General features: G+C 38.1%; 1 protein-coding gene across 3 annotated transcripts in view; it reads left to right on the top strand.

The window, feature by feature from the left end:
* CHD2 (chromodomain helicase DNA binding protein 2) overlaps window positions 1-23,971 on the top strand; it is a 122,935-nt gene that overhangs the window by 49,592 nt on the left and 49,372 nt on the right. For all 3 annotated transcript variants that reach the window (XM_060156030.1, XM_060156036.1, XM_060156022.1), the window contains 5 exons: window positions 6,200-6,388; window positions 17,266-17,428; window positions 17,768-17,920; window positions 20,389-20,460; window positions 23,502-23,651. In XM_060156030.1, the coding sequence (XP_060012013.1) occupies window positions 6,200-6,388; window positions 17,266-17,428; window positions 17,768-17,920; window positions 20,389-20,460; window positions 23,502-23,651 (727 nt within the window). The remainder of the gene's footprint in view (window positions 1-6,199; window positions 6,389-17,265; window positions 17,429-17,767; window positions 17,921-20,388; window positions 20,461-23,501; window positions 23,652-23,971) is intronic.

The following is a 23,971-nucleotide window of genomic DNA, read 5'->3' as shown; positions in this document are numbered from 1 at the left end:
TCTATTGCATCTTGACTTAGTTTTGTTAATTTGTGTCTTTCTGACAATTTGTTTATTTCATCTAAGTTGTCTAATTTGTTGGCATAAAGCTGTAGTATTTCCTCATAATCCTTTTAATTTTTGAAGGATCAATACTGATCTAAATAATTTTTTGATTATGGCAATTTTGTGTCTCGTCTCTTGGTCTTTTTAGGTAAAGCTTTTAACAATTTTGGGGATGTTTTCAAAGAAACTGGCTTTGGACGTTATTTTGTTTTTTTCTCTATTTTAGAATTTCATTTATTTCTACTCTCATTTTTATTATTGCCTTCCTTTGTTTTTCATTTAATTTTCTTGTTTTCTGTTTTCTTAAGATGAAAGCTTAGATTATTGATTTAAGTCTCTTTCTTCCTTTTCTCAATATAGGTACTTAAAAGTATAGGTTCCCCCCATGTCCTACTTTAGCTGCATCCCATAAATGTTGATATCTTGTGTTTTTGTTTTCATTCAGTTTCACCTATTTTTGAATATCTCTTTTGACTTTTTCTTTCATGCATGGCGGTTTTTTTTTTTTTGAGAAGTATGTTATTTAATTTCCAAATATTTAATTATTTCCCAAATGATCTGTAGTTTACTTTTATCTTAGAGAACATGCTTTAAATGAATTGTTACTTGTTATATGCTCTAGTATGTTTTCTGTCTTGGAGAATATATTCCATGTGTACTTGAAAAGAATAATGTTTATTCTGCTTTTGTTGGGTAGAATTCTATAAGTGTCCATTAAGTCAACTTGGTTAATAGTCTTCCTTCTGTATCTTTGCTGACTTCATGTCTAGTTGTTCTATCAGTAATTGAGAGTGAAGTATTTTAATATTTAACTACAGTTGTTGAATGACCTACTTCTTTCAGTTCTGTCAGTTTGGGGGTTCTGTTGTTAGGTATGTGCACATTTGTATTTGTTACATATTCCTGATTTATTGACCTTTTTATCATTATAAAATGTCCCTCTTTATCTTTAGTAATATTTCCTGTTCCTTAGGTCTATTTTGATTTTCTTATAGCTCCTCAGCTCTCTTCTGGTATCTGTTTGCATGGAATACTATTTTCCATTGTTTTACTTTGAACCTGTTTATTTGGGTCTAAAATGTGTCTCTTATAGACAGCTAACAGTTGGATCTTCCTTTTTTCTCTAGTTAGACAATCTCTGCCTTTTGGTTGGAGTATTTAGTTCATTCACATTTAATGTAATTATTGATATGGTTGGATTTATGTCTGCTATTTTGCTTTTTCCCTCTGTATGTCATATTTCTTTTTTGTTTGTTTCTTTCTTACCGCCTTCTTTTGTTTCAACAAGTAGTTTTTAGTTTTCCATTTAGATTCTTCTGTTAATTGATTTTTTTAAGTTTTATTTTGTAGTGGTTGCTCTAAGGTTTTTAGTGTATACATCTTATCACAATTTTCTTAAAATTAATACTGATTTAATTTTGGTAAAATATAGGAACTTTTCTGCATCATAGTTCCATTTTCACCTCCTTCCTTGTGTTGTAAACCTAGGGCATCCGAGCTTCAGTAGTTGTGGCTTGCAGGCTCTAGAGCGCAGGCTCAGTAGTTGTTGGACATGGGCTTAGTTGCTCTGAGGCATGTGGGATCTTCCTGGACCAGGGATCGAACCCATGTCCCCTGCCTTGGAAGCCGGATTCTTAACCACTGTACCACCAGGGAAGTCCCTTCACCTTTTTTTTTTTTTTGCGGTACGCGGGCCTCTCACTGTTGTGGCCTCTCCCGTTGCGGAGCACAGGCTCCGGACGCGCAGGCTCAGCGGCCATGGCTCACGGGCCCAGCCGCTCCGTGGCACGTGGGATCTTCCCGGACCGGGGCACGAACCCGCGTCCCCTGCATCGGCAGGCAGACTCTCAACCACTGTGCCACCAGGGAAGCCCCCTTCACCTTTATTTTTGAAGAGTAGTTTAAGACTCTTCAGGAGATGGATAGAGAAACTTGACTACTCTGATTATGCATGCGCTCACTATAGCTGTTAGTAGAACGGGCCTAGACTGTTTCCTTTTTTGCAGGTATCCTCACTATAGTATGCTTCTGAGAGAGGAGGCCCCTCTGCACCCCTGCTCCCTATGCCTTCCGTTAGAACAGGGTTTCTCAACCTTAGCACTATTGACATTTTGGGCTGGATAATTCTTTTTTACAGTGGGGGCTCTCCTTTGCATTATATGATGTTTGACAGCATCCTTGTCCACTACCCACTACATGCCAGAAATGACTCAGTTGGGACAACCAAAAATGTCTTGCAGCATTGCCAAGTGTACCCCAGAGGGGCAAAATTACCACCAGTTGAGAAGCACTACTTGAGCGGGTTCCTCAGTTCTTCCCACATTGCTCATTCTGTCCTCCTCCACCCTCCCCACCTCGTCTCACTGCTAATCTTTTGCCTGTCCTGTTTCCTGCTCACCTGGATCCTCTGTTCCTTCCATAGAGCTCTGTTAAGTCAACAGTAGTCACCTTTCTGAGGAGGGAGGCAGTTGCCCCCTTCTCTTTTTGAACATTGTATCCATTCTGTAATGAATACCCTGTCCATCATGTATTAGCAGAAGCCCATGTTTTTATAAAGTGTGCTTTTCAAAGATTATATGTGCTGTAAAACAAATAGATAATGTATAAAAGTTTAGAGACAGTGGGGGTATCAATTATTAGTTATTAATCTTTGTTTTCTGAAATGGATAAGAATTTTCATGTATATTACTTTATAGTTTTTATATTGTTTTCTCATATCTAATTTTTGATACACTCTATACGTTTAGCCTCAGATTGTAATAAGAATATGCTATCGTAGAGAGATGATGAAAATGTGTCTCATATCACACGGTTAATAAGTGGGTGGACTGAGTTCAGTTTCTGGTCTTCTGTGACCGAGGCCAATGTCCTTTAAACTTCAAATTCTAAGAGAAATAGTGCATCCTTCATAGCACCACTGAGATGAACTAAAAGCATTCTACATAGTAGGGATCTTGAGGCACTGTGGGAACATATGTGCTTGATATTTAGAAAAAGAAATGTGATGCCTAGTTTCCTCCAATGAATGATTAGCTAAGATTTGCCCTTCTGTACTTGGCTACTGAAGTGGATGGTAGGGATTTTGGCTCCTAAATGGCCATAATTCATTTTTTGTTGCTGTTAAGCACCTGTGGCATTCCACCCAGCATGGGCTACGTTTTGGAAAGAGAGGAACTTTGAATTACTTTTTCCATTAGAGATGATCCTTCAGATAGTGTCTGCCAAGGTTTTCCATATGGCCAGTTGGATTACTTATTGAAGGATGGATTGGGGTTAGAGATGCACTGTGTGTGTGTGTAAGAGAGGTTTTTCTCTTTGCAAACTTTGTTTTTAAAACATTATTATTTTCAAACATTTTTAAAAAAACATTATTTTTCACAAAGATGCGTGTATAAGAAGGAAACCCATTAGTTAAGGAGTGGAGATTTTCCTTTATTTCTGCCTGAGCTTACTGTGTGGATGACAAATCCTGTGAAGTATTTTCCCCAGCCTTAGTGGTAGTTTCTGAGGTTCATTATGGCTCTATACAACCATTTGTTCTTTTTAAGGAAATGATCCACTGAAGAATTGTTATTGTACAGAAGAGAATTAGGTTTGCTCAGGTAACTTCTGGACTCTCCCCTCCTCAACTGTGATAGGCCGTTGTTCTCAACATCCAAAAGTTAGTCGTCTTTTTAACCAACTAAAATGCTGTTTCCTTTGTGCAGAGTCAGTCTGAGCACCTTTCCTGCATGGCGGCTCTGGCCAGGAGCCTACCCTTACTGTATGTTGTTAGTACCCTTATTATAGGTATATATCAGTGAGCCACTTTGTTCTGTATGTAGTATTTTGCAAAGCATGGAGCTTGGTATTAAAGATAGAGCTATGACTACATCAAAGAGTTCAGCTTATAAAGATAATCATGTGCACATATGTACTTCATGCCCACCCTACAAAATAACTCAGTTTGATAATTTTCAGAGATCTTACCTCTTAGTGTTGAAATCTTTTTTTACTTTTGCTTCTGCTGTCTAGGCCAGTCTGTGAATTTTTTTGCACTTTTCCTTTCACATATTTATCTCATGACTTCTAGTATAACATTCTCACTGCTTTGATTTAATTTTTTTCTTTGCTATTCCTCAGTAGAGTGAGCTTCTATTTTTCTAAAATCCCAAGGTCTGGAAAATTTAAATGATCAAAATTGTTTCTACTTTGGTGAGAGACATGTTAAATACAGAAGTTGATTAACAGGGAAATAACTAAAATAATGACTCTCTAGGCTGTGGTGTGGTATCATTATAAGTTCACCACGATGACCATATACCTTTTATATATGTGGTGTTATAAATTGACGGTTGTCTATTGCAGGGAACAGCAAACTTTTTCTTAAAGAACCTGGTAGTAAACATTTTCAACTTGTAGGCATTATGGTCTCTGTCACAGCTACTCATCTGCTGTATAGACAGAAAGCAACCACAGGTAGTTCATAAATAATTCAATGTGTATATGAAGAAATACTATCTCATATTAACTCCTTTAATGTAGTAAGAGTACACTAGGTGGGTGAAAATATTTGTTCCCTAAAACAGTAGGGGAAGTAAGTCTTGTAAAAAAAAAAAAAGTTCATTATTTAAGTTTTTAGACTAGTAAAGTTTTAATTAATTATAATATGTGTTACATAAATTAAAACATTCTCTTGAAATTATCTCCCAGTTCTTCAGAAAATGGCCTGATATATAGTGATGGTCTCTCATTTCCAGTTGCCTCATGCATTTTGTGTGTGAGATGGTATTAAGATAGCTTAGTTTACATTGTTCCTTTTAATCCTCTTATCAGTTTTAACTCTTCATTTTATTTTATGTTCCTAGAGTATCTTCATAGCAGTGTGACAAAATACAGTTTACTTTAGTTTTGTTGAGCTAGAAGCATTAATTATGTTTATAGATCTCTACCCCAAAAGATCATTTTGTTTGCTTCTCCGAACACGGTTGTTTCAGGCATTACCAGCTGTCACTAGGGCTGATACTGATGCCCCTAGTGCCTGATGAAATGCTTGGCCATTCATGAGTTCAGAAATGACAATGGCAGCAGACTCTCTTGACATCCTTTAGCCCGGTGACAGTGTTGGCATTTGCTGTCTTTGACTTTCTGTCTTATCAGAGAGCGTATTACATAGCTCTTGGTAATGTCGAGTCACTGAGTTTATCATTCTGGGACTTCACTGGCCTCAGCAGAGCTGGGCCTCCTGGTGTCAGAAAGCAGACCATGGGGCAGCACCTCACCCACTGGGCTCCAGTCTGCACACAAAACTAAACAACTTCTTCCAAGTGCTTTGCTGGCTTTCTAGTAGCAAGTCAGAGCATATTTTCCTAATGCTCATGAAATAAATTTCTTTCAATTTTTATTTTTGAAAGAAATTTGATCATAATGTCCTGTACTGGATTTCTGCCACAAATCCTTTAGTGACCCAAAGATGGTTAAATTAAGATTTAAACAGGAGAAACTTTTATCTGTAGAGTTCAGGCAAAATTATTACGGGTGATAACATTTTAAAATTCATTAATAAATTTTGTGTCTCCAAGTTCTATTAGTATTAAGTTGTATCACTTATATTGCTCTTCTTGTCTGGGGGCTGTCACTTGTTTACTGTCATTATAATCCATTAACTTTTTCATCTATGAGCAGTGAGGATTACTGATGGAAGCTGTATAACTTGTACCTCTGACCAGTGATAGCTGTAATATCACCACTAATTATTCTTTGACCTCTGAATTTTGTTTTCCCAGTAAATTGCAGCTTATTAAAAGATACCTTATGATTAATTTTTCTGCCTAACATTTTATCACAGTAACTTATTATGTTACTTACATACTACTTGCATGATATACTGAAATATTTTGTGAACTCTAGATCCAGTCTCAGAATTGGAAACCTGCTGTTATCTAGTGTAGACTGATGGAATTGATTGAGTTGGTTTTCCCTTGCCTTTTTGTTTTCCCCTCTCTTGTATTCAAGAGCTAGTGACTGATAAAATTTATTTTTCCTTATAGGGAAGACTCTTTTTTTTTTAACAGATTTTTTTTTCCTATTTGGTTCCTTAAAAAAGAAATTTTAGTTGGAAAAATGTTTTTTTTCTTCTTTGTAATTAAGTAACACTATACTATGTCATCTCTAGGTTTGAGTTCTGGGAAGATTTTGAGGAAGACCATGGGAAAGGGAGAGAGAATGGCTATCAGAGTCTTCATAAGGTGCTAGAGCCTTTCCTTCTCCGGAGAGTGAAAAAAGATGTGGAGAAATCCCTTCCTGCCAAAGTGGAACAGATTCTCAGGGTGGAGATGTCAGCCCTTCAGAAACAGTATTACAAGTAAGTTATTGGCTGGGTTAAGCCTGAGTGGGATTAGGATCAGTACCAGGGGTACTTCCCTTGTGGTGCAATGGTTAAGAATCCGCCTGCCAATGCAGAGGACACAGGTTCGATCCCTGGTCCGGGAAGATCCCACATGCTGTGAAGCAACTAACCCTGCGAGCCACAACTACTGAAGCCTGTGCACCCTAGAGCCAGTGCTCCACAACAAGAGAAGCCACCGCAATGAGAAACCCATGCACCACAGTGAGGAGTAGCCCCCGCTCGCCACAACTAGAGAAAGACCAAATGCAGCAGTGAAGACCCAGCGCAGCCAAAAATAAATAAATAAAATAAATAAATTTTTTGTTTTAAAAAAAGATCAGTACCAGGGGGCTCCCCTGGTGGCGCAGTGGTTAAAAATCTGCCTGCCAATGCAGGGAACATGGGTTCAAGCCTTGGTCTGGGAAGATCCCACATGCCACGGAGCAACTAAGCCCGTGTGCCACAACTACTAAGCCTGTGCTCTAGAGCCTGCAAGGCACAACTACTCAGCCCACGTGCCACAACTACTGAAGCCCACATGCCTAGAGCCTGTGCTCTGCAGCAAGAGAAGCCACTGCAATGAGAAGCCCGTTTACTGCAAAGAGTATCCCCCGCTCGCTCGCCGCAACTAGAGAAAGCCTGCGCGCAGCAACAAAGACCCAACGCAGCCAAAAATAAATAATAAGAAATAAATAAATAAATTAAAAAAAAAAGATCAGTACCAGGAAGCCATGAGATATATAACCGACAAATAAACTGCCTTTTCCAGTGAAGCCTCAAGACAGATTTAAGTAGCAATTTATTTATGGTCAGAAAGAGGAAGATTTACTGTTCTTTCTTTTTTAGGTGAGAATTTGCACAGTACTTTTCATTATCTTAGTGGTCTGAAATATATGTTCTTAGGCTTATCCCCCTGCTAATAAACAGGCATGCTTTACTCATTCTCTTCTCTGCCATTCATTCGGTCATTTGCTTCAAGTTCTGCAACATGCGAGGCATTTTGCTAGATACTGGAAATATGAACGTGAATGGAATGTGTTCCTGTCAGAAGCCTGTTGTTTAGTAGAGAAGACAGACTAGAGACAAATAATACAAAGTGTTGTTTATAACTGAGGCATATGCAGGGGAGTGTGGAAGTTCAGAAGGAAAAGCACTCACCTCTGTACCAAAGGGTGAAGACTCTTCTTCTAGCACTCCAAGTGGCATGGGCAGGTTATGGACTTGGTTTAGGTTATAATATGTTAAAGGTAAAATGGTGGGTTTGAGACAGAGGGTGGTATATAAGGTACTTGTCATGGGCTTTCAGTTTTGATGATTTAAAGTTGGATCTGGAATGATTGGAAATAATTGTATTGTCATGAAAATTACAGTCTTTTAAAGTTAGAGGTCTGGTAATCTTTCTAATGATATTCCTTGCTTTTTTTTTTTTTTAACATTGTTACTGGAGTATAATTGCTTTATAATGTTGTGTTAGTTGCTGCTGTATAACAAAGTGAATCAGCTGTATGTATACATACATCCCCGTATCCCCTCCCTCTTGCGTCTCCCTCCCACCCTCCCTATCCCACCCCTCTAGGTGGTCACAAAGCACTGAGCTGATCTCCCTGTGCTATGCGGCTGCTTCCCCCTAGCTATCTGTTTTACCTTTGGTAGTGTATATATGTCCATGCCACTCTCACTTCGTCCCAGCTTACCCTTCCCCCTTCCCGTGTCGTCAAGTCCATTCTCTATGTCTGCGTCTTTAGTCCTGTCCTGCCCCTAGGTTCTTCAGAACCCCCCCAACCCTTTCTTTTTAGATTCCATATATATGTGTTAGCATACGGTATTTGTTTTTCTCTTTCTGACTACTTCACTCTGTATGACAGTCTCTAGGTCCATCCATCTCACTACAAATAACTCAATTTCATTTCTTTTTATGGCCGAGTAACATTCGATTGTATATATGTGCCACATCTTCTGTTCCTCTGTCGATGGACACTTAGGTTGCTTCCATGTCCTGGCTACTATAAATAGTGCTGCAATGAATGTTGTGGTACATGACTCTTTTTGAATTATGGTTTTCTCAGGGTACATGCCCAGTAGTGGGATTGCTGGGTCGTATGGTAGTTCTATTTTTAGTTTTTTAAGGAAGCTCCATACTGTTCTCCATAGTGGCTGTACCAATTTACTCCCTGCTTGTTCTTAATTAATATAACTGAATAAAAACAAGAATTTAATTTTCAAAAATTACTATCCAACTTTTTTGCTTAACACTGCCTTGATTTTTTAAAATTTTTAAAAATTTTTTTACATCTTTATTGGAGTATAATTGCTTTACAATGCTGTGTTAGTTTCTGCATTATAACAAACTGAATCAGTTATACATACACATATGATCCCATATCTCTTCCTCCTTGCGTCTCCCTCCCTCCCACCCTCCCTATCTCACCCCCCCACGCAGTCACAAAGCACCGAGCTGATCTCCCTGTGCTATGCGGCTGCTTCCCACTAGCTACCTACCTTACGTTTGGTAGTGTATATATGTCCATGCCTCTCTGTCTCTTTGTCACAGCTCACCCTTCCCTCTCCCCATATCCTCAAGTCCGTTCTCTAGTAGGTCTGTGTCTTTATTCCTGTCTTACCCCTAGGTTCTTCATGACATTTTTTTTCCTTAAATTCCATATATATGTGTTAGCATACGGTATTTGTCTTTCTCTTTCTGACTTCACTCTGTATGACAGACTCTAGGTCTGTCCACCTCATTACAAATAGCTCAATTTCGTTTCTTTTTATGGCTGAGTAATATTCCATTGTATATATGTGCCACATCTTCTTTATCCATTCATCCGATAATGGACACTTAGGTTGTTTCCATCTCCGGGGTATTGTAAATAGAGCTGCAATGAACTTTTTGGTACATGACTCTTTTTGAATTTTGGTTTTCTCAGGGTATATGCCCAGTAGTGGGATTGCTGGGTCATATGGTAGTTCTATTAGTAGTTTTTTAAGGAACCTCCATACTGTTCTCCATAGTGGCTGTACCAATTCACATTCCCACCAGCAGTGCAAGAGTGTTCCCTTTTCTCCACACCCTGTCCAGCATTTATTGTTTCTAGATTTTTTGATGATGGCCATTCTGACTGGTGTGAGATGATATCTCATTGTAGTTTTGATTTGCATTTCTCTAATGATTAATGATGTTGAGCATTCTTTCATGTGTTTGTTGGCAGTCTGTATATCTTCTTTGGAGAAATGTCTGTTTAGGTCTTCTGCCCATTTTTGGATTGGGTTTTTTGTTTTTTTGTTATTGAGCTGCATGAGCTGCTTGTAAACTTTGGAGATTAATCCTTTGTCAGTTGCTTCATTTGCAAATATTTGCTCCCATTCTGAGGGTTGTCTTTTGGTCTTGTTTATGGTTTCCTTTGCTGTGCAAAAGCTTTTAAGTTTCATTAGGTCCCATTTATTTCTGTTTTTATTTCCATTTCTCTAGGAGGTGGGTCAAAAAGGATCTTGCTGTGATTTATGTCATAGAGTGTTCTGCCTATGTTTTCCTCTAAGAGATTGATAGTTTCTGGCCTTACATTTAGGTCTTTAATCCATTTTGAGCTTATTTTTGTGTATGGTGCTAGGGAGTGATCTAATGTCATACTTTTACATGTACCTGTCCAGTTTTCCCAGCACCACTTATTGAAGAGGCTGTCCTTTCTCCAGTGTACATTCCTGCCTGCTTTATCAAAGATAAGGTGACCATATGTGCGTGGGTTTATCTCTGGGATTTCTATCCTGTTCCATTGATCTATCTTTCTGTTTTTGTGCCAGTACCATACTGTCTTGATTACTATAGCTTTGTAGTATAGTCTGAAGTCAGGGAGCCTGATTCCTCCAGCTCTGTTTTTCGTTCTCAAGATTGCTCTGGCTATTCGGGATCTTTTGTGTTTCCATACAAATTGTGAAATTTTTTGTTCTAATTCTGTGAAAAATGCCAGTGGTAGTTTGATAGGGATTGCATTGAATCTGTAGATTGCTTTGGGTAGTAGAGTCATTTTCACAATGTTGATTCTTCCAATCCAAGAACATGGTATATCTCTCCATCTATTTGTATCATCTTTAATTTGTTTCATCAGTGTCTTATAATTTTCTGCATGCAGGTCTTTTGTCTCCTTAGGTAGGTTTATTCCTAGATATTTTATTCTTTTTGTTGCAGTGGTAAATGGGAGTGTTTTCTTGATTTCACTTTCAGATTTTTCATCATTAGTGTATAGGAATGCCAGAGATTTCTGTGCATTAATTTTGTATCCTGCTACTTTACCAAATTCATTGATTAGCTCTAGTAGTTTTCTGGTAGCATCTTTAGGATTCTCTATGTATAGTAAGTATCATGTCATCTGCAAACAGTGACAGCTTTACTTCTTCTTTTCCGATTTGGATTCCTTTTATTTCCTTTTCTTCTCTGATTGCTGTGGCTAAAACTTCCAAAGCTATGTTGAATAAGAGTGGTGAGAGTGGGCAACCTTGTCTTGTTCCTGATCTTAGCGGAAATGCTTTCAGTTTTTCACCATTGAGGAGGATGTTGGCTGTGGGTTTGTCATATATGGCCTTTATTATGTTGAGGAAAGTTCCCTCTGTGCCTACTTTCTGCAGGGTTTTTATCATAAATGGGTGTTGAATTTTGTCAAAAGCTTTCTCTGTATCTGTTGAGATGATCATATGGTTTTTCTCCTTCAATTTGTTAATATGGTGTATCACGTTGATTGATTTGCGTATATTGAAGAATCCTTGCGTCCCTGGGATAAATCCCACTTGATCATGGTGTATGATCCTTTTAATGTGCTGTTGGATTCTGTTTGCTAGTATTTTGTTGAGGATTTTTGCATCTATGTTCATCAGTGATATTGGCCTATAGGATAGGTGTTAGCTCTTCTCTAAATGTTTGATAGAATTTGCCTGTGAAGCCATCTGGTCCTGGGCTTTTGTTTGTTGGAAGATTTTTAATCACAGTTTCAATTTCAGTGCTTTTGATTGGTTTGTTCTTATTTTCTATTTCTTCCTGATTCAGTCTTGGCAGGTTGTGCATTTCTAAGAATTTGTCCATTTCTTCCACGTTGTCCATTTTATTGGCATAGAGTTGCTTGTAGTAATCTCTCATGATATTTTGTATTTTTGCAGTGTCAGTTGTTACTCCTCCTTTTTCATTTCTAATTCTATTGATTTGAGTCTTCTCCCTTTTTTTCTTGATGAGTCTGGCTAATGGTTTATCAATTTTGTTTATCTTCTCAAGGAACCAGCTTTTAGTTTTATTGATCTTCGCTATCATTTCCTTCATTTCTTTTTCATTTATTTCTGATCTGATTTTTATGATTTCTTTGCTTCTGCTAACTTTGGGTTTTTTTTTTTTTTTTTTTTTGTTCTTCTTTCTCTAATTGCTTTAGGTGCAAGGTTAGGTTGTTTATTCGAAATGTTTCCTGTTTCTTAAGGTGGGTTTGTGTTGCTATAAACTTCCCTCTTAGAACTGCTTTTGCTGCATCCCATACGTTTTTGGTCGTCATGTCTCCATTGTCATTTGTTTCTAGGTATTTTTTGATTTCCTCTTTGATTTCTTCAGTGATCACTTCGTTTTTAAGTAGTGTATTGTTTAGCCTCCATGTGTTTGTAATTTTTACAGATCTTTTCCTGTAATTGATATCTAGTCTCATAGCATTGTGGTTGGAAAAGATACTTGATACAATTTCAATATTCTTAAATTTACCGAGGCTTGATTTGTGACCCAAGATATGCTCTAACCTGGAGAATGTTCCATGAGCACTTGAGAAAAATGTGTATTCTGTTGTTTTTGGATGGAATGTCCTATAAATATCAACTAAGTCCATCTTGTTTAATGTATCATTTAAAGCTTGTGTTTCCTTATTTATTTTCATTTTGGATGAGCTGTCCATTGGTGAAAGTGGGGTGTTAAAGTTCCCTACTATGAATGTGTTACTGTCGATTTCCCCTTTTATGGCTGTTAGTATTTGTCTTATGTATTGAGGTGCTCCTATGTTGGGTGCATAAATATTTACAATTGTTATATTTTCTTCTTTGATCGATCCCTTGATCATTATGTAGTGTCCTCCTTTGCTCTTGTAATATTCTTTATTTTAAAGTCTATTTTGTCTGATACGAGAATTGCTACTCCAGCTTTCTTTTGGTTTCCATTTGCATGGAATATCTTTTTCCATCCCCTTACTTTCAGTCTGTATGTGTTTCTAGGTCTGAAGTGGGTCTCTTGTAGACAGCATATATATGGGTCTTGTTTTTGTATCTATTCAGCCAATCTGTGTCTTTTGGTGGGAGCATTTAGTCCATTTACATTTAAGGTAATTATCGATATTTATGTTCCTATTCCCATTTTCTTAATTGTTTTGGGTTTGTTATTGTAGGTCGTTTCCTTCTCTTGTGTTTCTTGCCTAGAGAAGTTCCTTTAGCATTTGTTGTAAAGCTGCTTTGGTGGTGCTGAACTGTCTCAGCCTTTGCTTGTCTGTAAAGATTTTAATTTCTCCATCAAATCTGAATGAGATCCTTGCTGGGTAGAGTAATCTTGGTTGCAGGTTTTTCTCCTTCATCACTTTAAATATGTCCTGCCAGTCCCTTCTGGCTTGCAGAGTTCCTGCTGAAAGATCAGCTGTTAACCTTATGGGGATTCCCTTGTGTGTTATTTGTTGTTTTTCCCTTGCTGCTTTTAATATGTTTTCTTTTATTTAATTTTTGACAGTTTGTTTAATATGTGTCTTGGCATATTTCTCCTTGGATTTATCCTGTATGGCACTCTCTGTGCTTCCTGGACTTGATTAACTATTTCTGCCTTGATTTTTAAAAATCTTTTTATTGTGCGAAATCTCAAATACATACAAAAATAGAATGGTGTGTATCCATAATCCAGCTTTTATATTTACTGACTCCTGGCCAGTCTTAGTTCATCTGTATCTTCTTTTGCATCCCCATTTCCACCCCCAGGTCATATGAAACATATTCCAGGTCCAAATCATAAGTGTTTCTGTATATCTCTAAAAAATAAGGACTCTTAAGAGTTAAGTAAAAAAACCCCCAAAACCCCCCAAGCTCATGGAGCAGATTGGTGGTTGCCAGAGCCAGGTGTTGAGGATGGTGAGAGAAATGGGTGAAGGGAGTCAAAAGGTTACAGACTTCAGCTATGAAATGTATGTCACGGGGATGAAATGTACAGCATGGTGACAATAATTAATAATTCTGAAGTGCATTTTTTTTGAAATATGCAAGAGAGTAGATCATAAAAGTCCTCATCACAAGGGAAAAAAAGTTGTAGCTATTTATGGTGATGGATGGTAACTAGACATTGTGGTGATCATTCTGCAATGTATACAAATATCTCATCATGTTTTATGCATCTGAAACGAATATGACATTCTATACCTCAATTAAAAAAAGTTAAGCATAATTTCAATACTATTTTTATTATGCCTAAACCCCCCCCCAGTAATTCCTTACTATTTTTATAATGTACAGTGAGTGTTTACGTTTTCCTGGTTGTCCTAGACACACACACACACACACACACACACACACACACACACACACACACACACACACACACACACACACACACACACACACACACACACACATTTTGCTTGTTTGCATTGGGATCTAAGTAAGCTCCATACATGATGATTGGTTGATGTATCTCTTAAGTTTATTTTAAGTCATTTTCCCCTCCGTCCTTCTAAATTTTTGAGAAACTGGGTTTGTGTTCCATAAATTTTTTTCACAGCCTGGATTTTGCTCATTCCAGCTCCATGGCATCATTTAATATTTTCCTGAGAACACATTGTTTCCTTTACATTCACAGATAAGTGTAGAAGGTTGGCTAGACCCAGAATCCGTGTATTTCACAGAATGCAGTCTATCATAGGAGGTTGTCTTCTTGTGATATTAGCAAATGTTGATGAGCATTGCCTAGATCATTAATTCATTAGGGATTACAAAGTGGTAATATTCAACTTTTGTTACTCCTTTGTTTATTAGGTGGAATACTTCTGTAAAAAGAAACTTCCCCACATCAATGAGGAACAGTTCACATAGGAAAGACAGAATAAATGCATGGTTCTTTCTGATTTTCGAATTTAAAATTTTTCATCTATTTACTGTTTTTTTAAATTGAAATACAGTTGTCCCTTGGTAACTACAGGGGTTTGGTTCCAGGGAGCCCCCTGGCCCTCCGCTCGGATACCAAAATCTATGGATCCTTAAGTTCCTTACATAAAATGGCAACGTATAGTTGGCTCTCTGTATTTGCAGGTGTGGAACCTGTGGATGCGGATGGCTGACTGTACATTTGACATATAATGTTGTACAGTTTAAGGTGTATAGCATGTTAATCTGATGCATTCATATATTTTAATCTGATGGCCATTGTGATAATTAGCCCCTCTATCACATTACATGATGATCCCTTCTTTTTAGTGGTTGGGATTGTTAAATCTAGTCTCTTAGCAAGGTTGATGATTATATAATACATTGTTGTTGTCTGTATTCACTGTACTGTGCATTAGATCTCTAGGGATTATTTACTACCCATTCCAGGTTTGTACCCTTAAACATCTGTCCTATCCCCCACTCCCCGCCCCCTGGTAACCACTATTTTACTTTCAGTTTGGCTGTTTTAGATTCCACATATACATGATATCATACGTTACTTGTCTATCTCTGTCTGACTTATCTCACACAACATAGTGTGTTCAAGGTTCATCCATGTTGAATTTTTGACGTTTTCAAAAGAAAAAATGGATTATCTATCTTCCTTCAAAGGTTTGACCAATGAGACTTATTGGTACGATTTCAATATTTTTGTATGATTATTGATTCATCAATAAACATATTTATTTCTGTTTTATTCTGTTGCAGTTATTATCTATACTCATGGTCTAATGGTCCCAGTTTTAGCCAGTGGGAACTTGTTCAAGTTCTTTTGACAAAATCCAAGTTGTAGTTGATAGCTTCTTTGCTTTCTGGAATGATAAAATGCTCAGATTCGTCTCGTTCATTTCCTGCCCCAGAACTAGAGTCAGCCAAAAAGCTTCACATCCTGTTTCATTGGAAAATGATATTTGGAGGTCACAGACGGCACTGGGGGTGCTCTTTGCAATTGCAGTGGACATTATTCACTGGTCTTTAAAGTGGACAGAGTTAGGAAATTTGTTTGTTTTTAAAGATAAAAATACATCATGAGTTTTGTCCAGTTAAATAGTACTACAGAAATTTTATTTGACCTTAATGAACTTATACCCATGCCAAAAATTCGACTTCTCAAGTGCACCAGCCTAATTCACACTACACACACAGTCTTAAAATAATGGTGCCAGGATTACCACTAGCAAGATGAAGAACAAAAACAGGTTAAGGTTTTTTAAAATAGTATTTTTTTTTTTTTGTTTTTAAAGGTATATCCCACTAGAAATGGTAAGAGGCTTAAAGCACTTGAGATGGTTTTTCTTCTCTTTGGTTAGGTACTGACTGGATACAATTGTTTATTTACTTCATTTTAGTGGTTTTTTTTTTTTTTTAGAGATTGCTTTGTTTAATTTTGTTCATGATTATTTATAATATTTATAGAGTTCCGAAGGCAAAACTGCCATGCCTGGTATGTTCAGAGATATCTGGCTTCTATCCTTGTCTCCCCCATTCTAGTCCCTCTTTTCCTTAGGTAAGAATTACTTTTATATTTAAAAATCTTAATGTTTATCTTTCCTTTATTTTTTAATTTTTAAAATATAAGCAGATGTTAACTTTTCTTATTGCCTCCTTGTGCAAGTGGTAGCATGCTGTATGCATTTTTCTATACCTTACTTTTTTCACTTAGTGATGGGAATCGGCTGTGCTGGAGAGCACTCCATAGTAGTTTATAGAGACAGTCCTTTCTTTTTACAACTAAATAGTGGATCTGTAGCATAGTTTATTCAACTAGTCTCCTAGTGATGGACATTTGGATAGTTTCAAATACTTTTATAAATAGTGCTACGGTGAGAATCCTTGAGAATTCCTCTTTGAGATGGATTCCTAAAAGTGTGATTGCTAAAAGTGTAAAGAAATTTCACTACTCAGAAAGAAAGCAGTTCTAATATTTTCAAACTGGGATATAAAACATACTCGTTATGAACACTGTATTATGTAAAATACCCTTTTACAACAGTTTAAATGGATATGTAGCTTCTATCTTTTTTTTTTTTTAAACATTTATTTACGTATTTATTTGGCTGTGCCGGGTCTTAGTTGCGGCATGAGAGATCTTTTAGTTGCAGCATGTGGGATCTTTTAGATGTGGCACGCAGGCTCTTAGTTGAGGCATGCAAGATCTAGTTCCCTCACCAGGGGTGGAAGCCAGCCCGCCTGCATTGGGAGCGTGGAGTCTTAACTGCTGGACCACCAGGGAAGTCCCTGTAGCTTCTATCTTTGGTATATCTAATTTATTTAACTGATTTTCTAATTTGAGACAGCTTAATTTCCACTTTTATACTACAATAAAGACTGCTTCAGTGACAGTCATTGTTTATATAAAATACATATATGTAATATATGTTCTATGAATATATATATTTTGTTGCTATTATTTTCTTTTAATATTCCTGTGTTCATCCAGGTTGAAATAGCCAATAGAATGATTAATGGTCTGAATCTGACTGGAGATGTGTGAGGGTTCCTGGTTAGGTGGCAGGAGATATAAAATAAAGCATCCCTCCCTGCCTTTTTAACGCCCCCACCCACCGCCTCCCACCCTCAGTAATACTATTTCCTTTTATAATCTGCTGGTATCCCCAACTCTCTTTCTTTGAATCTAATAATATCATTATTATCTTAATTTGCAGATGGATTCTGACTAGAAATTACAAGGCTCTTGCCAAAGGAACAAGAGGCAGCACATCTGGTTTCCTTAATATTGTGATGGAACTGAAAAAGTGCTGCAACCACTGTTATCTCATTAAACCTCCCGAAGAAAACGAAAGGGAAAATGGACAGGAGATTCTTCTGGTGTGTGCTTACCTTGTTTGTAATTGCTTTCTTAAAGACACTTTAGTTTCTATAGATGCTTTTTATCAAAATGCTCCCTTTCCTCCTCGGTAATTTCAAGGAGCATCAAAAGAAGCTTTAAAAACAGGTGAGAAAAGTCAAATAGCTAGGAAAAATCTGGAAAGTATATTGTCACAGATACTAGGTAAAGAGCATTTTAGGAATTGCTTGTCAGCTAGATTGCAGAAGTCTTCCAAAAGCTTAAAGATGATTTTAAAAATATGAACTCTTATTAGAGAGGAAGGGCAGATTGAAGTATGCTTTTGAACATGATGATTAGAATGTCTTTTCAATCTTCAGTCCTTGATCAGGAGCAGTGGGAAGCTGATTCTATTAGATAAACTGTTGACAAGACTTCGAGAAAGAGGGAACAGAGTCCTTATCTTCTCTCAGATGGTGAGAATGTTGGATATCCTGGCTGAGTACCTGACTATTAAGCACTATCCTTTCCAGGTGAGGATGCTTGGTACTTGGGGTCTCTCCCTTCCTCCTTTCCTCCCTCCCTCCCTCTAGGTTGTATGCTTTGCTTGCTAAATTATCCTAAAGGAGAAAACAAGAGTTTTCTTGTTTCAAACAAATTGAGATTAAGGTTCCAGGCGGGTCTTAATTTTTACTTCCATGCCTTTAGGCTACCCTGTAATGAACAAGGTCATGGGAGATTATTCTTTTTTGGTGGGTGAGGGATGGGGATAGAAGTGTTGTTAGATGGTATCTTACATCTCTGAGCCTGTGGTAAAAGTAGCGAGGAAGGAAGTGTGAACCTGATGACAGAAGCCCAAATCCTAAGAAAGAAAGAAAAAGAGAGGTGACAGTGTTTTATATTTCACCCCAAAGGAAGCTGACCCTGGCCGTGAGGCTGGGGAACTCAGGAGAACAGTATACTTGAAACCTTGCTCGTCCCTGAATATACTTTGCAGAATTATAATTTTGGGTTTTTGTCTTCATTCATTAATCTCTTGTAAGATGAGAAAAATAAGGGGGAAAAAGTTTCTTCAGCATAATATTTTTCTACGTGTTAGACAATGGGAAACTTATCTCTGATTTATTTATAGATGTGTGCAATTTACCTTGACTTTTGGCCTAATATTTTTATAATGCCTTGATTTTTTTAAAAAATTAATTTTATATTTGGCTGTGTTGGGTCTTTGTTGCTGCACGCAGGCTTTCTCTAGTTGCGCCGAGCAGGGGCTACTCTTCGTTGCGGTGCGTAGGTCTCTCATTGCAGTGGCTTCTCTTGTTGCGGAGCACAGGCTCTAGGTGCACAGGCTTCAGTAGTTGTGGCACATGGGCTCAGTAGTTGTGGCCTGTGGGCTCTAGAGTGCAGGCTCAATAGTTGTGGTACACGGGCTTAGTTGCTCTGCAGCATGTGGGATCTTTATGGACCAGGGCTCGAACCCGTGTCCCCTGCGTTGGCACGTGGATTCTTAACCACTGTGCCACCAGGGAAGCCCTGCCTTGCATTAAATAAACTTTTTCTTTAATTTTGGATGGACTCATGCAGTTATGCTGATACTGAAGATACTTGAAGGCAGTGATTCTCTCTAAGAAGGCCAAGCTTTAAAACTCAGTAACAGGTTTTCTTTCAGCATACCCTGAAAGGCGTTGTTATATCCACAATACTTTGTGTGGTCTTTCAGCAGTTGTCTTAGAATATAGTTAAATACCGTGGTTGTTACCAAAAATAGCACAGTACAGAGAGTCAGTGATCTCTCAGTATATCTGATCCCTGGGAGCTTTCAGGTCTAGCTCATCATTTGGGTATCAAGTAAAATAAGAATATGTTACTTTTCTCTCTAGGGAATGAGTAGTCTGGTGTCTACTCAGGTTATCATGCCTAATGTCTTCTCTTAGAATATTGAAAAGAGGGCATTTGGGTTTTCTCATTTCAAATACTGGTTGTGAACCTGCTATTTAGACTTATCTTTGGGTCAAGGCTCTCAGTAGAGTTGGTAGTCAGAAAGAAGAAAGGGGGTTCCCATGTGTGATTCTACCTGTGATCAGGTGGCTCTGGGTTTGGTGGACAGAGCGCTGAGCTGTAGGTCCTTCCACAGACTCCACCCCTCCCCTGTCACTGATCACTGGTCAGCTGACATCTGCCTGGTCAGTTTTGCCTTCGGTAAAATGAGGTAGTTTATCTCAAGTGGTGATTAAGGGGAAGTAATGTGAAAATGATTTTAAAGAGTCCGAAATGCTTTATATATAGCATACAAGTAGGAATTCTTCAGTATTTACATATTATATGGTTTCTCTATGGTGACATTGTTTTGGACCTAGAATTGACATATAGTCTAATGTAAGAATTGTATGTGCTAGTAAATGCCAGAGGCTCTCTTGAAGATACATTTTGGCTGTTTGAACACTTTGCTCTGATTTTAGAGTGTAATTTTCAGAAAAGCTGGGATATATGACTCACTTAATTTTAACATTTTCAATATTATGGGAAAATGTTTTCCAAACAAAATTATGTAAATAATTTTTTGGTTTATGGAGCACTTAATAACAGGGCAACTTTTAGCCATGTAGCTAAGGAGCACCATTTTCCTGCAGGAGCTAATTATGAGGTGACCAGTGGTACTATTTCCTAATCTCTTTGGTACGCACAGATGTAGAAGCAGACAAAGCCTCTAAGCACAGCTTGGGTTGCCACCTTTCTCCTTATGTCCTGGTGGCCATTCTGATCCTTGGATAAACCTAGATGGCCCTTAGAATCAGAAGCTTCTGACCTTGAGTTTGTAACCGGAGAGCTTGGGGCAAAGTTGGGTGTGCTGCTGAAGCACAGCCCCTGGACAGCACTTTGCCAGTGTGTTCCGGTTATTTTTACTCAGTGGGTGTTGGAGTGATGAAGGTTACAAGTCTGGTGTTCTATTTTGAGTGTAGCTGATCTTCCTACCTTATGATTTTCTTATGGTTTATTTTTACAGCGTCTGGATGGTTCCATCAAGGGAGAAATCCGAAAACAGGCACTGGACCACTTCAATGCAGATGGGTCTGAGGTATAGCATGCATGGCTTTGTTATTTGGGCAGCTTGGGCTCTGTATCAAGGGGAAAGCCTTTCTAGCTTAATGTATTCTGTTTCAGAAACATTTCACAGTGCAGCTCTCCTACCTGATAAGGGAAGGAGAAATCACTAAAGATGCCTCTTAATTTTGTTGTTTGTCAATCCAGAAAAGCATATGCATGCTTGTTTATCTCCCCTGGTCTGGATTAATGACAGAGTAGTTCCGGTATCAACTGAGGGTTCTCTGGTGGCTTTCAGATGCCAAATTTCTGGGCCTAGAAGAACCGCAAGGCGAGGGTTGGGGAGGGCTGGCTGGTAGGATTAATTTTGACATGTATGTTACATCAGAAGGTTCTGATCTATACTTTTTTTGCTGACTTGAGTCTTAAAAAGTATGTTTGCTATGTCTCAGATTTGTTGGACCCCGGCAGGATGTGGCTTAATTCCCTTGCTTGAGCTAATAGCAACATTGGTTAATCTGTTAAGTATCCAACTTGAATTTGGCATTATAAAGTATTTTGTTTTTAAGGTACATGTGGAAGAGTACTTAGGACAAGTTAGAAACCGTGGTAACCTTGTAATTTGTGCATATCAAACTGTTAAATACCATGGGATGTGAGAGAAGAGGCGAAAAGAAGTTTAGTGTAAGTAAGGCTAAAGTGGTGTGAGGAGTTAAGAAAGCCGTGGTGAGGGCCAGAGGTAGAACTAGAAGTGTTTTGGAGAGAACGTTAGAGCTTCTGAAGTCTGGGCCCCTATTCTCTATAAATAGACCAGGCTTAACTTTCTGCTTTCTCAAGAGCTTTGAACACTCTTAATGTCTGTCTTTCAGTCCAGAATGGTATGACTCCTGCCCCTTGAATAGCACATAAGCCTAGTTAGACTATGGTATTCTGCCTATTTCTCCAGCCTAAAATTTTAGTTCTCCTTGAGGAATTTTGGGCACTAATCTCTTCAGAACCAAGGCTCTGAATGGTCAAGGAGAAGAGGAATGTAATTACTAAAAACACTGATAACCATCTAATTCCATCTTCCTCTCTCTCCTCCCTATTTTCTCAACTGTAAAAGCACCACGATGCCCTACTTCATAATCCTGCTGTGACGACTAAGTGCCATACTCCACACACAGCACTGAGCGCAGGGCCTGGTACACAACAAGCACCCCATCAGTGTTACCTGTTTCTCTTCTTCAGTATTTGTTGAGATTGGTTTTGTGGTCCCTACTATTAGTTTAAAACACAGTGTGAGTTGAATGTTTCATATCGCCCTTTCTCAAGAAAAAGCTAAAGTGGCTTTCTTCATAGTTCTGTTGATTCCCCTGTCCGATGGCTAGATATAGAATAGAGATTCCTTACCATTTTCTGCAACTCTGAGTTTTCTTTTAATTAATTTAAAAAATTACTTTATTACTGGGGGAAAGTAATATAAACACATTTAGAAATTTTGGAAGATGGTGAAGAGTACAAAGAAGAAATACTATACAAAGAAGAAAACTTCCATCCCAGAGAAAGCTTGCTATTCACATTATTTGGGTGCATTTCCATTCATCCTGGAAGAAACCCTTTGTTTCTTTCTATGTTTGCCCAATTGGGATCATGCTGCATATAGTTTTGTGCTCGCCTTTCATTCAAAATTCTACTCTGAGCATTTTCCCGTGTCATTAAATATTTTAAAAAACTAATTTCTAATATTTTCTCATGCCTGTTCCATCATTTATTTGACCATTTTATTGTTCTCAGATGTTTAGCTAGGATATGAGCATATAAAAAAGATTTTTGATACATTTTGCTAAATCACTCTTTCCAAACAATTTATATTCATAATGTTTATGTATGAATATTTCCATTTTACCATTTGATAATAGGCACAAATATCTTAATATAATTCATATTGTCTTTGATAAAGAGTGACATTGAAAATATTTCTTATGATCATTCAGACCCCAGATTTCATTTAAGTTTTAGGTGTCTCATTCTCAAGTGTTTACCTGCAGGCTTCTCTTCAGAGTGTGGTGTTGCTTGGTATCTCCACCAAGGCTCACAGACTATGCTTCAACCCCCCTGTTAATCAGTTCTTTATTGGAATTGTTTAAAGCTCTTGTGAGACAGCTCTCTCCATTTTTATTTCTACGGCATAATGTTGGTGAATGTGACTGTTATTTAGAATGTGGAGACCTTTTCATTGCATCTGTGTATATGTGTTAAATACACCCATTTATCAAAATGTAACTCAGAACTACCAGTTTTTGAGTGCCATTTCCAATGCCAGAAAGGTGTCAGTCTTTGATACATGACCAAATTCCCTGGAAATAGAAATGTTTGGCTTTGGTTTTCTCTGGCTCAGAGTTTATTCTCTGCCTCCTGCCCATTTTTTTTCTGAGCACTCAGATGCAGGCTGGTGTACTGTTCCTGCCCAGTCTCTATTATCATTGCTATGGCAACTGGAATATGTCAGTGCCTGGGTCTTTCCCACACACTGCTGTTCGGCCACACCTGCTCTGGTTTTCTTTGTGCATGTTCTGTGATTGAGGATCCTGTGCTGTCCAGTGGTTCAGTCATGTGATCTCTTAGTACAGTGTTTCTGTATTCCTCACCAGCCTAACAAATGAATGGACATTTACCCAATAAAGTCTCCTTGCTCATACTGACTGCCTTACATGGCATAATGCACCTTTACCCAGGAAATAAGTATCTAAGCAACTTGCTGAAACGATCCTCATGATAATTAAGTTTGTCTGGTTTCTGTTAACTGCTTGTATACTAGTTTTAGCCAGGAGAGAACACCAATTCTTTTGCTCCTGTTGCCTTATCAGATTCTACTTTACTCCTTAGTTCATTGCACTGACTCTTACCTCTTAATCAAATGAAAATTCACTCTGCCATCAAGTCCCTGACATTCTTGTAGCCTCCATAAAGTTTGTCCATCATATCTCACTTTTCTTCACACCTGCAGGGGTTTCCAGGTATAAGGGCTTATTGGACTGTGAAACTGTTTCTGAGAAGGCCACTGCATAAAGTAGTATATTGCATTGTGTACAGGACTTCTGTTTCCTGCTCTCGACACGGGCTGGTGGCCTGGGAATCAATTTGGCTTCAGCGGACACAGTTGTCATCTTTGATTCTGACTGGAACCCCCAGAACGACTTGCAGGCACAAGCCCGAGCCCACAGAATTGGTCAGAAGAAGCAGGTCAGTGGAGAGGGGCCTCTAGATATGGCTTGGAGGGGAGGGGGCAGGGGAGGTTATTCAGCCCTTTCAGGATGTTTGTAAAATGCTTTTTTTTTTTTTTCCTGTTTTGTCTTCATTTCCCCAAGGGTAGATGTCTGTTTGTTAATTAGTACAGAGAAGCTGTCTTTGGGGCTGAGATGAGCTTATAGATATGAAACTATTCTCTTTTGCTGTTTGAAAAGTATATCACCAGTAACTTTCTGGCTTACTCAAAGATATTTGATGAATAGACTTAGAATTGAAATTTTCCATCTATTTTATTACGGAAAAGTTGTTAAAAT

The sequence above is a fragment of the Lagenorhynchus albirostris genome, chromosome 1 (genome assembly GCF_949774975.1).
Source record: "Lagenorhynchus albirostris chromosome 1, mLagAlb1.1, whole genome shotgun sequence".
NCBI classification, from domain to species: Eukaryota; Metazoa; Chordata; class Mammalia; order Artiodactyla; family Delphinidae; genus Lagenorhynchus; species Lagenorhynchus albirostris.
The sequence above is the reverse complement of the archived record's forward strand: the minus strand, read 5'-3'. Positions and strand labels throughout refer to the sequence as shown.